This window comes from Nicotiana sylvestris, chromosome 11 (assembly GCF_000393655.2).
Source record: "Nicotiana sylvestris chromosome 11, ASM39365v2, whole genome shotgun sequence".
Classification (NCBI taxonomy): Eukaryota; Viridiplantae; Streptophyta; class Magnoliopsida; order Solanales; family Solanaceae; genus Nicotiana; species Nicotiana sylvestris.
Window position 1 is genome coordinate 60,302,797 of NC_091067.1, and position 16,647 is coordinate 60,319,443.

The window sequence follows — 16,647 nt, forward strand, 5'->3', positions numbered from 1 at the left end:
TATGTACTGCCATAAATAAAATGATTATAATGATGCATACCTTAATAAAATATGACTCAACTTAGCGGGAGTTAAGAATAAAATTAGAGTTTCGTGCTGATAACGTGTTATAAAATAAAAGCCATGCAGTAAAATGTAAATAAGAAGAAATAGAAAGAAGGAAGAAGTCTTTTCTTCTTTCACTTTGGTGTATCTTTCCATTGCAATTATATGGTCTTTTATAGGCATAAAAAGTAAAGATGATGGATATAAAGTAGGAGATTTAATCTTTAAGTTATTCACAACATGGGCATCCAATGTAGCATCCAATGTACAAACTATTCATAACAGGAAGTTTTTAGTCACCAAATATGGCGTTGGCCTGTAGTAGGGTTTAGATAGGAAAAATGGTGTGTTTGGATTGGACCTCGGTATCAATCAATTGAGAATGGCATGAGCATTTCATGCTTGGTGAGTATGAGCCTGTTTGGATGAGCTGATATGAAGCAGCTGACAAGCATTAAGCACTTGTAAGTGCTGAAAGTGATTTAATAATTAAGCAGTTACGCGTTTGGGTATAAGTGCTGAAATTTATAATAAGTTGCTGCAGTATTTGATAAAAAAGTGCCGATAAGCTCCTTTTATGTTAAAATGACTTAAATAACCTTAGAACTGTTTACACTTATAAGGGTATAATTTCTTTAAAATTTTATATTCTGGATCGATTCAAATACAAAATATTTTATTTGTCATTTTTTTAAAATACAATTGTGCTTAGATAAGATAATTTTTATGATAAATATAATTTATTTCATAATAAGCATATATTATAAGTTATAATAATTAATAAATTGACAAAAGTTTCTCAGTAAAAAATAAACCTAAATAGGACAAATTATTTAAAGAGAAACAAACATTGTCTTCATTACTACAACACTTAGAAAGCAATACACCAAAAATTTGATATGTCCTCATTTATTACATACAGTTCAAAGATTAATACACAATCACATAGATATAAGTATGCAAAGGAATAGAGAATTTTCTTATCTTAAATAGTCAATGAGAATTGCAGACTTGAAGAGGGGAGGGGGGGGGGAGGGGGGTTTAGGTTGAATACTTGAGGCAGTGAGTATTAATGTAGGAGTTTTGTTCTAAAAAGAAATATTTTAAGGATAAAATAGTAAAAATTTTGGTCAAACTTAAAGTGCTTATAAGCTAAAAATTGATAAGTTGGAGGTGACCAACTTACGACTTTTGGCTTATTTTTGACTTATAAGCACTTGGTTTATAAGCACTTTTAACTTTACCAAACGCGTAGATAAGCCGAAAAGTGCTTATAAGCTAGTTTGATCAGCTTATAAGCTTAGCCAAACACCCTCTATATTGTTCTAACACTCTGTTTGGATCATTGTTACCGATCGTTTTATAATGTATTGTATTATATTATACTGTATTATATCATTTTGATGGATACAATGTTTGGATAAATTGTATGGTTTGCAAAGTTCTAGAGCCTACCACTTTATCTACTTTCTCCAAAACCTAGAGGGCTAGCTCCTAGAAGAACACTCAACCATTCTGAGAAGTAGAGAAGAATTCTGGAAGACAAAATCCAGGATCAATTGGCTTATGGAGGGTGATGCTAACACTAGATTCTTTCATACCTCTTATCTTAATAGGAGAAGAAGAAATAAGATCCTAGCCCTCCAGGATGAGACATGAAATTGGAATGATGATCAAAAGGGTATTAATGATTCCATATACCACTTATATTCATCTCTCCATATCACTGACCATCACTCATCGCCCACAGGCTGCCAGAGCACACTATATGATGCACAAACTCTTTCCTCTAGGGAGAAGACTAATCTAAAAGCCCCTTTAAGGAATAGAGAAACTAAGCACCCTTAATGATATCACAATACAATAGAGACTATTTTCTTCACTTAGGCTAACTTTTAAGGTTAGGTTTAGATCTTTTATTCACCCCACTCCTTGGGTTGAGTCATTTTTAGGCCATAAAAAGCATAGATATTGAAGGGAAACATGTTAAACTTGAAGTTGGAAGTAAGTTTGAGGTGTTGTGCATATGGAGCTGTTTTGGAAGGTTTTTGAGCTAGGTTTCGGCTGGTTCTTGATGTAGTAGCTGGATGTGTTGTTGTTGATGTTGTTTTTGGTGTTGATTAGAATTGAAAGGAAGTGTTATAGGTGTCACACCCCGTTTTCTCGTGTCACCAAAGATTGGGTAAAAGCTCAAATTACCTCAAAGAGAAGGTGTTAAGCACTCTTCAAGGTCCACAACTATGGGCTCCGACCGAACTTTAAACTATGTGGAATATGTAATTAGGGTAGATGATCAAATAAATACAGGAAAATTTAGAAGTTGAAGAGTCTTATTGTAACACATGAGAATTGGTACAAATCTTAATAGCTACAAGGATACAACTACATTGATCTATGTTAAATGACTAAGTGTAAATAACAAGTACATAAAGAAAGGGGGTCCTAAGTTTTTTAGCCTAAAGGATCACCCCGTACAACATAAATAATACTTCGTAACTCCCTTGAGGTAGGGATTGCTCATATTATTCAGCGGGCATAGACTATCATCTCCTGCTACCCGATTACTATGTTAAAGTTGTTTACCTAAAGGCGTTCTAACTCAATTCTAGGTCGTACCCTATGCGTGCACTACCCGTCACATGCCTATGGTCCAGGAGGCTTTGGACCTCTATTTGGGTGGTTCTAGACTTTACTTAAGATGCTCAAAAAGGATAAAACTAGCGTGTATTCAAAACATATAGGACAACACATAAATGCAAGAAAGGGTTCAAGTTAACCTCCACATGTAAACAATAAATTGCACGCGGGCAGATTCAGCAATAGACAATTTTCAGGATCAAGAAAATAGGTGACTTGGGACACCCTAAATCTCCCAAGTGGCGACTCTGAAATAAAGAAATAAATCCCGTTTCGAATGTCCTTTAATTGGAAAAAACTCCCTTCACCCCTCGCGGGGCGGAAAAAGGAGGTGCGACAATAATAACATTAAAAGAGAATGGTACGTATATACCTATTCTTTTGACCAAAGAAGAACTTTTAGAAATAAATGGATTAAGGACTTAAAAAGACTTAGATGTGATATTGAATTCTTTAGATGGTTCGAATTAACAGGACAAATTCCAAATCAAAAGGAATCTTTACACATGATTATCAATAAATGGTATACCAAAAGTCTCTTGTTGCTATCTTGAGCCGAGGGTCTCCTGGAAACAACCTCTCTGCCCCTCGTGGTAGGGGTAAAGTCTGCGTACATACTACCCTCCCCAGACCCCACTGGTGGGATTATACTGTGATGTTGTTGTTGTTGTTGTTGTGGTATACAAAAAATAAAGGTATAATAGAGGCCACCATTCCACCATTAGATGAAATCATAATTCCCGTTCAAAGTGAGGTAGTCACAGCTTCCCTATTTAAAAGAGAAAGTACCTACCTTGACAAAGAACCAACAAACAAAGATCTAAACAAAATAATTGTCCAAAATAACTACACAAATAACCTTTTACATGTTGTATCTAATCAGCTAAAAGATACCAACAAGATAGCAACCCCTACTAGAACGATGGTAGCATCCACAATTGAAACACATCCTACTATCAGAATCCCTGAATTTTCTAAAGAAAAATTCCCTCAATAAAGAGAAAAATTCGATTTTACAAATGAACTTCTAGAAAAAATAGAAGAACAACTTAAAACAAAACTAAGTATCTCAAAGCCTAATACAGAACAAGCTAGTACTAGCAAAGATAAAACCGTTGAACTCCATAAACTGCAAACACAGTTAACTTCATTAAATAACAAATATGAAATTCTGTTAAAGGAAGAAACCATCCCTGACAGGGAAACTAAACTAAAGATGATAGAAAGAGCTTCTAAAGGGCTTGTAGATTATATAAATAAATTAAAACCTTCACTCACTCTAAAAACTATATCTACCACTACTCCTGAAGTAAGTAGATTAACGAATGATCCTCGACTGTGACGACCCGGACAGTCATCTCATGAGTTACCGCACCATTTCTCCCATTTCAGCTTCTTTACGCTTCGTTATCCGTATTTTATGTGATCGAGTTTATTAGTTCGAGTTCGGAGAGGATTTGGTAAGAAATGAGACACTTAGTCTCTTTTAAGAAAGCTTAAGTTGGAAAAGTCAATCGGATGTTGACTTATGTATTAGAAGGCTCGGAAGTGAGTTCCGATGGTTCGGTTAGCTTCGGGAGGTGATTTGTGACTTAGGAGCACGATCGTAATGAGTTTTGGAGTTGTAGAGAAGATTTAGGCTTGAATTGGTGAAATTGATATTTTGGAAAATTCTAGTTGATAGGCGAGATTTTGATATAGGGGTCGGAATGGAATTACGAGAGTTGCGGTAGCTTCATTGTGTCATTTGGGATGTGTGTGCAAAATTTCAGGTCATTCGGACGAGATTTGATAGACCTTTTGATCGAAAGCATAATTTAAGAGTTCTTGGAGCTCTTAGGCCTGAATCCTATGTTAAATTGGTGATTTGATGTTGTTGTGAGCATTCCGAAGTTTTGAGAAAGTTTGAACGATGCCATGAGATGTGTTGGTACAATTGGTTTGAAGTTCCGGGAGTTCCGGGTAGGTTCCGGGATGTTTTAGTGCAAAAATCATAGCTGTAGCAGGTCTACAGGGGTTGTAGGCCCCAGAACTCACCCATACGGTCCGCACAAAAATAGGTGCGCCGGCGTTGAGTGCTGTGCGGACCGTACAAAAGTGGCCGCGGCCGCGGTAGGTGTCATGCGGACCGCACAAAATGGTGTGCGGCCGCATTGGGGAACGATCCGCTGGTCCTACTTCGGAAGCTCATATCATTTACTCTACATGGAATTGTGAGGTGATTCAAAACCGAAAGTTGTATCCCTTCGTGTCTAGTTTCCAGAAAGGTAAAGATATCACAATTTGGACAAATGTAGCATAAGTTATGGCCAAAATACGAAATTCTGTCACTGCAGAGGGAGGCCTGTGCGGCCGCACGTTGCCTTTGTGCGGACCGCACTGGCTTGCGCGGACCGCGTGAGTTTTGGTGCGGCCCGCGGTAGCTGATACCTGAGGAGTACCTATAAATACGAGGTTTTGGGTTTTATTTAATATTTTGACCTACAGAGCTCGGATTTTGGCGATTTTTCGAAGGGTTTTCAAAAAATTCATCGGGGTAAGTGATTTTAACTCAGATTTGGCTAGAATACATGAATCTATCACTGAATTCATCATTTAATTCGTGATTTGAGATGGAATTTGGGAAGAAAATTATGAAACCTTTCAAAAATGTAAAATGATGATTTGAAGGACCAAATGGTATCGGAATTGGATAATTTTGGTATGGTTGGACTCATGAGGGTATGAGGATTCTGAAAATGTAAATTTTACCCGATTCCGAGACGTGGGCCCGGGGCTCGAGTTTTGCTAATTTTGAGATTTTTGATATTTTTCGAATATTTTCGCTTGGGCTTTGTTCCTTTAGCATATTGTGACGTATTTGTTCTGATTTTGGATAGATTCGACACACGTGGAGGCCAATTCGAGGGGCAAAGGCGTCGCGAGCTAGAGAATTAGCCAGTTCGAGGTGAGTAATGGTTGTAAATAATGTCCTGAGGGTTTGAAACCCCGGATTGCACATCGTAGTGCTATATTGAGGCAAGATACGCGCTGGATGATGAGCGTGGGGTCTTTCACTACTGGGGATTGTGACTTGGTCCATCCCGATTGATGACTTTACTGAATATTTGACTGAAATTCATTTGTTATCATCATAATTTGGGCTGATTGCCATATTTGGGCTTCGTGCCAACTATTTGAACCCTTCGGGGATTTTTATCACTGTTTTCTTACTGCTTGACTTATTATTTGAACTCAGTCCTGTTGATATCTACTGTTTTACAAACTCAGTCACTTTTACTCAGATTTGAAACTTAAATGATATTTCTACTTCATGTTTTGGGCTGAGAACTACTGTTTTACTAATGCCTAAGGGGCTTATGATGATTTCTGGACTGAGTGAGGCCGAGGGCCATATGTGAGGATATGTTGAGTGATGATGCCACGAGGTGGCTTGATATAGCGCTTGGGCTGTAAGGGGCCCCTCGGGAGTCTGCACACCCACAATGAGCGTGGGTACCCATGTGATTTGAAACAGTGGTAACAATGACACTGTATGATGCAATTTGGTTAGGTAACAATGGCTGACCATTATGCTGAGTGATTGTGAGGTAGCTCGAGGGGCTGATACTGTACTAATAGTGAGCCTGAGGGGCTGATACTATGCTGAGCGATTGATACTGTGCCCGAGGGGCGGATTTCTACTTGTTAATTACCTATTAAATTACTTGTTTTACTTGTTTTAAAAAGGAATATCATTTGATTTCTTCACTGATTTACTGCTTGATATGGAATTGCTTTGTGCCTTTACGTGTTTTCATACTTTCAGCTATTATTTGTAATTATTACTCACTGAGTCGAAGTACTCACATTACTCCCTACACCGTGTGTGCAGATTCAGGTATAGTAGAGTCCGCACCTGAGCGTTGATTCCGTCCAGGCTAGGCAGTGATTTGGAGTTACGAGGTAGCTTTTGACGTCCGCAACCCCTTGTCTCTATTATCTTCTATCATTTATGTTTTCTTCAGACTATTGTATCAGATTTCGTACTTTGTAGACCTATAGCAGATTCTGTAGTAGCTACTGACTTGTGATACCCCGGTTTGGGCTGTGTCGGGATGGTTCATGCTATTATTATCGTTAAATTCCACAATTTATGAATATTATATTATATGTTACTGCTGTTTATGATTATTAACTATTTAAAAGAGGTGTTCCGTTTTGGTATGGCTGGCCTTGTCTCCGAGAGAGGCCCCATCACGACCGGGTTCGGGGATTGGGTCGTGACAAGTTGGTATCAGAGCCTAGGTTACTTAGGTCTCATGAGTCATGAGCAAGTTTAGTAGAGTCTCGCGGATCGGTACAGAGACGTCTGTATTTATCCTCGAGAGGCTGCAGAACCTTTAGGAAAAACTTCATATTCTTGAAACTCTTGTCGTGCGAACTTGTTGGTCCGAGTACTAAACTTCTGATATTCCATTCTCTCATAGATGGTGAGGACGCGAGCTACCGGATGAGGTGGACGACCACCAGTGCCACCCACTGAGGCCACCAGAGGCCGTGGACGCGGTTGTGGACATGGCAGAGGCAGAGCAGCGAGGGCAGTACCTATTGATGCACCGGCTGCCCCGGCTCCGGATCAGGCTCCCACTATGGATGCTCCAGCAGCACCAGTTCAGGCACCAGTTGTGCCTATCGTGGTTCCGGGTCTTCAGGAGGCCTTGGCACAGATCTTATCAGTTTGCACTGGCCTGGCTTAGGCAGTTTCAGCCACTACAGCAGCAGCTACTTCACAGGCTAGGGGAGGCATTCAGACCCCGCTGCTCGCACACCTGAGCAAGTAGTGCAGGGACTAGAGACACCAGGGGCACCTTCAGCTCAGCCGGTTGCACCAGCTCAGGAGTTTATTGTGACAGTTATGCCGGATGATGAGCAGCGTCGTCTTGAGAGGTTTGGTAGACTTCAGCCTCTGTCATTCAGTGGTGCCGAGGGCAAGGATGCCTAGGGTTTTCTTGATAAATGTCAGCGGATGCTCCGTACAGCAGGGATTCTTGAGACTAGTGGTGTGGCATTTACCACCTTTCAGTTTACTGGGGCTGCCTTCACATGGTGGGAGGCGTATGAGAGGCATAGGCCGGTTGGAGCAGCGCCCCTTACTTGGTAGCAGTTCTCCACTCTCTTCTTGGAGAAGTATATGCCGCAATATCGTAGAGAGGAGCTGCGTAGACAGTTTGAGTGGTTGCGACAAGGGGATATGACTGTGTCACAGTATGAGTCGAGGTTTTCTGAGTTGGCTCGTCATGCCATTTGTATGGTTCCGACAGATCGTGAGAGGATCAGGAGATTTGTTGATGGCCTTAACTATCACCTCCGTATTCTTATGACCAGAGATAGGGTGTTGGGTGCTATGTTCGAGGAGATGGTCGATATCGCTCGCGAGATTGAGACGGTTCGCCGTCAGGATCGAGGGGAGAGGGAGGCCAATAAGCCTCGAGTATCTGGCATTTATAGTGGTGCTTCTTTGAGAGGCTAGTTTCAGCATGGTAGAGGCCGTCCTTTCAGGCATGCTCAGTCAGCCCGCTCAGAGTATCGCGGGGCATCTTCGGGTCATGGTCATCATGGATCTCAGCGGGGCCAGTCATCACTCAGTGCCCTTCCAGCCCAGAGTTCATCTCGTGCCCCGTCAGCTCAGGGTTCTGCTATGCCGAGTGCATCAGCTGGTCACTCCGGTGTGAGGGGTTCCCTTCAGTCCCCTTCTCCAGCACCTGGGAGTTGTTATGAGTGTGGAGAGTTTGGACATGTGTGGAGGCAGTGTCCTCATCGTATGGCTAGTTCATCTCAGCAGAGGGGTCAGCCCTCGACTACTACTCCAGTTACCTCACCACCCGCCAACCAGCTAGGGGTGGAGGTCATGCAGCTAGGGGTCACCCTAAAGGGGGAGGTCGATCAGGGGGCGGTCAGGCCCGTTTCTATGCACTTCCTGGCAGGCCAGATGCTATTGCTTTAGATGCTGTCATTACAGGTATTGTTTTAGTCTGCCGCAGAGATGCCTCTGTATTATTTGATCCTGGTTCCACCTTTTCTTATGTGTTATCATACTTTGCTCGTTATTTGAGTATGCCACGTGAGTTTCTTGCTTTACCTGTTCATGTATATACCCTAGTGGGCGATACTGTTGTTGTAGACCGTGTGTACCTGTCATGTGTGGTGACTATTGGGGTCTGGAGACCCGAGTAGATCTATTGCTATTGAGCATGGTGGATTTTGATGTCATTTTGGGCATGGATTGGCTATCTCCAAGTCGTGCTATTCTAGACTGTCATGCTAAGACAGTCACTTTGGCTATGCCAGGTGTACCGCGGATCGAGTGGCGTGGTGTGACTAATTATATACCTAGTAGAGTGATTTCTTTCTTGAAGGCCCACTGTATGGTTGGGAAGGGTTGCCTTTCATATCTAGCATTTGTAAGGGATGTTGGAGCTGAGACTCCTAGTATCGATTCTGTCCCAGTTGTGAGGGACTTTCCTGATGTGTTTCCTGCAGACCTGTCGGGCATGCCACCGGACAGGGATATTGATTTTGGTATTGACCTGGTGCTGGGCACTTAGCCCATTTCTATTCCACCATATCGTATGGCACCTGCAGAGTTGAAAGAATTGAAAGAACAGCTTCAGGAACTCCTAGATAAGGGGTTCATTCGGCCTAGTATGTCCCCTTGGGGTGCACCGATTTTATTTGTGAAGAAGAAGGATGGCACGATGAGAATGTGCATTGATTATAGGCAATTGAACAAATTAACAATCAAGAACAAGTATCCTTTGCCTCGCATTGATGATTTATTTGATCAGCTTCAGGGAGCGAGGGTGTTCTCCAAGATTGATCTCCGTTCGGGTTATCACCAGTTGAAGATCAGGGATTCAGATATTCTTAAGACTGCTTTCAGGACCAGATATGGTCATTATGAGTTTCTTGTTATGTCCTTCGAGCTAACTAATTCCCCAACAACATTCATGCATTTGATGAACAATGTATTTTGGCCTTATCTGGATTCGTTCGTTATTGTATTCATTTATGATATTCTGGTGTACTCGCGTAGTCAGGAGGAGCACGCAGAGCATTTGAGAGTTGTGTTGCAGAGACTGAGGGAGGAGAAGCTTTATGCAAAATTCTCCAAGTGTGAGTTTTGGCTCAGTTTAGTGGCTTTCTTGGGGTACGTGGTGTCCAGCGAGGGTATACAGGTTGATCCGAAGAAGATAGAGGCGGTTCAGAGTTGGCCCAGACCATCCTCAGCCATAGAGATTCGTAGCTTTCTTGGGTTAGCAGGCTATTATCGCCGGTTTGTTCAGAGATTTTCATCCATTGCATCGCCCTTGAACAAGTTGACTCAGACGGGTGCTCCATTCGTATGGTCGGACGAGTCTGAGGAGAGCTTTCAGAAGTTCAAGACAGCCTTGACCACAGCTCCAGTGTTGGTTTTGCCATCAGCTTCAGGTTCATATACTGTGTATTGTGATGCTTCAAGAGTTGGGATTGGTTGTGTGTTAATGCAGGAGGGTAGAGTTATTTCTTATGCTTCTCGGCAGTTGAAGCCCCATGAGAAGAACTACCCCATTCATAATTTGGAGTTGGCTGCCATAGTTCACGCATTGAAGATTTGGAGGCATTACTTGTATGGCATATCTTGTGAGGTGTTCACTGATCATCGCAGTCTTCAGCATTTGTTCAAGCAAAAGGATCTTAATTTGAGGCAGCGGAGATGGTTGGAGTTGCTTAAGGATTATGATATCACTATATTGTACCATCCGGGAAAGGCCAATGTGGTGGTCGATGCTTTGAGCTGAAAGATAGTGAGTATGGGGAGTTTGGCATATATTCCAGTTGGGGAGAGACCTCTTGAAGTTGATGTTCAGGCCTTGGCCAATCGGTTCATGAGGTTGGATATTTCAGAGCCCAGTCGGGTGTTGGCTTGTGTGGTTTCTCGGTCTTCCTTATATGATCGCATCAGAGAGCAACAGTATGATGATCCGTATTTGCTTGTCCTTAGGGATAGAGTCCAGCATGATGATGCCAGAGATGTGACCATCGGTGATGATGATGTGTTGAGGATGCAGGGCCGGATTTGTGTGCCCAATGTGGATGGGATTAGAGAGCTGATTCTGGAGGAGGACCATAGCTCGCGGTATTCCATTCATCCGGGTGCCGCGAAGATGTATCAGGATTTGAGGTAGAAATCACTATTGGTGGAGAAGAATGAAGAAAAATATTGTGGGATTTGTATCTCGGTGTCTCAATTGTCAGAAGGTGAAATATGACCATCAGAGACCGGGTGGCTTGTTTCAGCAGATGGTTATTCCCGAGTGGAAGTGGGAGAGAATCACTATGGACTTTGTGGTTGGACTTCCTCGAACCTTGAAGAAGTTCGATGCTATTTGGGTAATTGTGGATCGGCTGACCAAGTCTGCGCACTTCATTCCTGTGTGTACTACCTATTCTTCAGAGAGGTTGGCAGGGATTTATATCTGGGAGATTGTTCAGTTGCATGGCGTTGCTATTTCCATCATCTAAGATAGAGGTACTCAGTTTACTTTGCAGTTTTGGAGAGCCGCGCAGAGTGAGTTGGGTACTCAGGTAGAGTTGAGCACAGCGTTTCATCCTCAGACGGACGGACAATCCGAGCGTACTATTCAAATATTGGAGGACATGTTGCGTGCTTGTGTTATTGACTTTGGAGGTTCATGGGATAAGTTTCTACCACTTGCAGAGTTTGCTTACAACAACAGCTACCAGTCGAGTATTCAGATGGCTCCATATGAGGCTTTGTACAGGAGGCGGTGTAGATCTCCGATTGGTTGGTTCGAGCCCGGCGAGGCTAGACTATTGGTGACAGATTTAGTTCAGGATGCCTTAGAGAAGGTGAAGGTGATTCAGGAGAGGCTTCGTACAGCGCAGTCACGTCAGAAGAGTTATGCGGACCGGAAGGTTCGAGATGTGTCCTACATGGTCGGTGAGAAGGTCTTGCTGAAGGTTTCGCCCATGAAGGGTGTTATGAGATTTGGGAAGAAAGGCAAGTTGAGTCCTCGGTTCATTGGGCCTTTTGAGGTGCTTCAGAGGATTGGGGAGGTGGCTTATGAGCTTGCTTTGCCACCCAGCATGTCGAGTGTGCATCCGGTATTTCATGTTTCTATGCTCCGGTAGTATAGCGGGGATCCGTCTCATGTTTTAGACTATAGCACGGTTCAGTTGGATTATGATTTGACCTTTGATGTGGAGCCAGTAGCTATTTTGGGTCGCCAGGTTCGGAAGTTGAGGTCAAAGGATATAGCTTCAGTGAAGGTGCAGTGGAGAGGTCGGCCCGTGGAGGAGGCTACCTGGGAGACCTAGCGGGAGATACGGAGCAGATATCCTCATCTGTTTGAGGCTTCAGGTATGTTTCTTGACTCGTTCGAGGACGAACGTTTGTTTAAGTTGTGGAGGATGTGACGACCCGACCAGTTATCTTATGAGTTACCGCCCCATTTCCCTCATTTTAGCTTCTTTACGATTCGTTTTCCGTATTTTATGTGATCGAGTTTATTAGTTCGAGTTCGGAGAGGATTTGGTAAGAAATGAGACACTAAGTCTCTTTTAAGAAGGCTTAAGTTGGAAAAGTCAACTGGATGATGACTTATGTGTTAAAAGGCTCGGAAGTGAGTTTCGATGGTTCAGCTAGCTTCGGGAGGTGATTTGTGACTTAGGAGCGCAATCGGAATGGGTTTTGGAGTTGTAGAGAAGATTTAGGCTTGAATTGGCGAAATTGATATTTTGGCAAATTCCAGTTGATAGGCGAGATTTTTATATAGGGGTCGGAATGGAATTCCGAGAGTTGCCATAGCTTCATTGTGTCATTTGGGATGTGTGTGCAAAATTTCAGGTCATTCGGACAAGATTTGATAGACCTTTTGATCGAAAGCATAATTTAAGAGTTCTTGGAGCTCTTAGGCCTGAATCCTATGTTAAATTGGTGATTTGATGTTGTTGTGAGCGTTCCGAAGTTTTGAGCAAGTTTGAACGATGTCATGAGATGTGTTGGTACAATTGGTTTGAAGTTCCGGGAGTTCCGGGTAGGTTCCGGGATGTTTTAGTGCAAAAATCATAGCTGCAGCAGGTCTACAGGGGTTGCAGGCCCCAGAACTCACCCATGCGGTCCGCACAAAAATAGGTGCGCCCGCGTTGAGTGCTGTGCGGACCTCACAAAATCAGACGCGGCCGTGGTAGGTGTCATGCAGACCGCACAAAATGGTGTGCGGCTGCGGTGGGGAATGATCCGCTGGTCCTACTTCGGAAGCTCATATCTTTTACTCTACAAGGAATTGTGAGGTGATTCAAAAACGCAAGTTGTAGACCTTAGTGTCTATTTTCCAGAAAGGTAAAGATATTGCAATTTGGACATCTGTAGAAAAAGTTATGGCCACAAGTCTAAATCCTATCACTACAGAGGGAGGCCTGTGCGGCAGCACTTTGCCTTTGCGCGGACCGCACTGGCTTGCGCGTACCGCGCGAGTTTTGGTGCGGCCCGCGGTAGCTGATACCTGAGGAGTACCTATAAATACGAGGTTTTGGGTTTTATTTAATATTTTGACCTAGAGAGCTCGGATTTTGGAGATTTTTCGAAGGTTTTTCAAGAAATTAATCGGGGTAAGTGATTTTAACTCAGATTTGGCTAGAATACATGAATCTATCACTGAATTCATCATTTAAATTGTGATTTGAGATGGAATTTGGGAAGAAAATATTGAAACCTTTCAAAAATGTAAAATGATGATTTGAAGGACCAAATGGTATCGAAATTGGATAATTTTGGTATGGTTTGACTCGTGAGGGTATGAGGATTCTGAAAATGTAAATTTTACCCGATTCGGAGTCGTGGGCTCGGGGCTCGGGTTTTGCTAATTTCGAGATTTTTGATATTTTTCGAATGTTTTCGCTTGGTCTTTGTTCCCTTAGCATATTGTGACGTATTCGTTCTGATTTTGGATAGATTCGACGTGCGTGGAGGCCAATTCAAGGGGCAAAGGCGTCGCGGGTTTGAAACCCCGGATTGCACATCGCAATGCTATATTGAGGCAAGATACGCGCTGGATGATGAGCGTGTGGGGTCTTTCATTACTGGGGATTGTGACTTGGTCCATCCCGATTGATGACTTTACTGAATATTTGACTGAAATTCATTTGTTATCATCATGATTTGGGCTGATTGCCATATTTGGGCTTCGTGCCAACTATTTGAACCCTTCAGGGATTTTTATCACTGTTTCCTTACTGCTTGACTTATTATTTGAACTCAGTCTTATTGATATCTACTGTTTTACAAACTCAACCACTTTTACTCAGATTTGAAACTTAAATGATATTTCTACCTCATGTTTTGGGCTGAGAACTACTGTTTTACTAATGCCCAAGGGGCTTATGATGATTTCTGGACTCAGTGAGGCCGAGGGCCATATGCGAGAATATGCTGAGTGATAATGCCACGAGGTGGCTTGATATAGCGCTTGCACCGTAAGTGGCCCCTCCGGAGTTTGCACACCTACAGTTAGCGCGGGTACCCATGTGATTTGAGACAGTGGTAACAATGACACTGTATGATGCAATTTGGTCAGGTAACCATGGCTGACCATTATGTTGAGTGATTGTGAGGTAGCCCAAGGGGCTGATACTGTACTGAGAGTGAGCCCGAGGGGCTGATACTATGCTGAGCGATTGATACTGTGACCGAGTGGCGGATTTCTATTTGTTAATTACCTGTTAAATTACCTGTTTTACTTGTTTTAAAAAGGAATATCATTTGATTTCTTCACTGATTTACTGCTTTAAGTGATTTTACTGCTTGATATGGAATTGCTTTGTGCCTTTACGTGTTTTCATACTTTCAGCCATTATTTGTAATTATTACTCACTGAGTCGGAGTACTCACATTACTCCCTGCACCGTGTGTGCAGATTCAGGTATAGCAGAGTCCGCACCTGAGCGCTGATTCCTTCCAGGCTAGGCAGTAATTTGGAGTTACGAGGTAGTTGTTGACGTTCGCAGCCCCTTGTCTCTCTTATCCTCTATCATTTATGTTTTCTTCATACTGTTGTATCAGATTCCGTACTTTGTAGACCTATAGCAGATTCTGTAGTAGCTCCTGACTTGTGACACCCCGGTTTGGGCTGTGTCGGGATGGTTCCTGCTGTTATTATCGTTAAATTCCGCAATTTATGAATATTATATTATATGTTACTACTGTTTATGATTATTAACTGTTTAAAAGAGGTGTTCCATTTTGGTCTGGCTGGCTTTGTCTCCGCGAGAGGCGCCATAACGACCGGGTTCGGGGATTGGGTCGCGACATCGACACCCTAATAAAAAGAATTATTACAAAAGAGCATCATTTCCAGACGTTCGGTTCGAAGAAGATATCTATCTATCCCACTCCAGTCACGATAGAACTGGAATTTCCGATTGCAATATTGATGGTTTAGCTGAAAGCCAAATCTACAAAAAGCTTCACGAAATAGGAATTTTTGTAACAACATACAAAATGAAAAATACGTCAGATAAACACGCAACAACCTTAATAGTATCAGGCTTTACTGGTACATTAAAAAATTGGTGGGATAATTACCTTTCCGAAGAAAATAGTAATCAAATCCTGAATGCCAAAGCAGTAATAACTGTTGTAAAAACTGAAAATAATACTCAAATAGCAGAGCAAGAATCTAAAGAAGACGCTACTGCAACTTTAATCTACTGTATAGCCAAACATTTTATTGGTGAACCAAAATTATTTCAGGATAGAAGTCTTGAACTTCTAAATAATCTTAGCTGCCCAAAATTAACAGACTTTAGGGGGTATAAAGATATGTTCATAGAAAAGGTAATGGTCAGAGAAGACTGCAATAAACCTTTTTGGAAGGAAAGATTTTTTAGTGGATTACCCAGATTATTTGTCAAAAAGGTAAGAACTAAAATTAGAGATAGGTTTAATGGTCAAATTCCATATGACAATCTTACGTATCGAGACTTAATAAGTTTTATCAATGTTACCGGTTTAGACTTATGTACAGACCTAAAACTTAAAAGTCTTATTAAAAAGGATAGACTACAGTCCAAAGCTGAGCTTGGTAGTTTTTGCCAAGACTTCGGCTACAAATCAATAGCCGCTCCATCAAAAAGAGTGTCAAAGAAACACAGATCTTCAGATAAACCTAAAGGACGCCACAGGCGTAAATAAAAGAAAGAAGGAGAAACTTCTAAAAATAAAAGGTTTAAAAGAAAATCTAAAAGGGATTATGGTGAAAAATGCTGGTCTTGTGGAAAAACGGGACATAGAGCCAATGAGTGCAAAGTTACCAAAAAGAAATAGAGTAAAGTAAATGCTCTTGAAATTGACGACAACACTAAAGAAAAACTTTACGCAATTCTAGAAGATAATTATAACAGTTCATCATCTTCATCCACTGATAGCTATTCTGATAGCGATAATGAATTGAATAATGTCGCATTTGACTCAGATAGCAACAGCTCAGTAGAAGACAGTTGTAATTGTACTGGCGAAATTTGCGTATGTAGTCAAAATTCTCTTAGAGTAATCACAGAAGACTCCAAAGAAGTCTTATTCGACATCATCGAACACATAGATAATGATGAATTAAGAAGAAAATATTTAACTGAGTTAAAAAACATTATCATTAAACAAAAGGGAAATCGACCACAGATAGAACCTTTTGATATGAAAAAGGTAATGAATAGATTCTTTATAAAAATAGAAGAGCCTACTACTATCCAACATCTTCAAACTGAACTTAAATCAGTAAAAGAAGAACTAAAAGATATTAAGCTTCGACTTAATAAAATTGAGATGGAAAGTATTACTGATAAAATACCATCTCAAGTAGATAAAGGGAAAGCTATTGACAAAGAATTCTTCTCAAAAGAAGAAGATGATGAAGAAGAAGATAATAG

The 16,647-nt window shown here is 41.6% G+C and overlaps 1 protein-coding gene across 1 annotated transcript; it reads left to right on the top strand.

The window, feature by feature from the left end:
• Nucleotides 1–15,223: 15,223 nt before the first annotated feature.
• On the top strand, nt 15,224–15,916 carry LOC138881083 (uncharacterized). The gene has a single exon (XM_070161283.1). It carries the CDS (start codon nt 15,224–15,226, stop codon nt 15,914–15,916), a length of 693 nt encoding a protein of 230 aa, XP_070017384.1.
• Nucleotides 15,917–16,647: the final 731 nt, after the last annotated feature.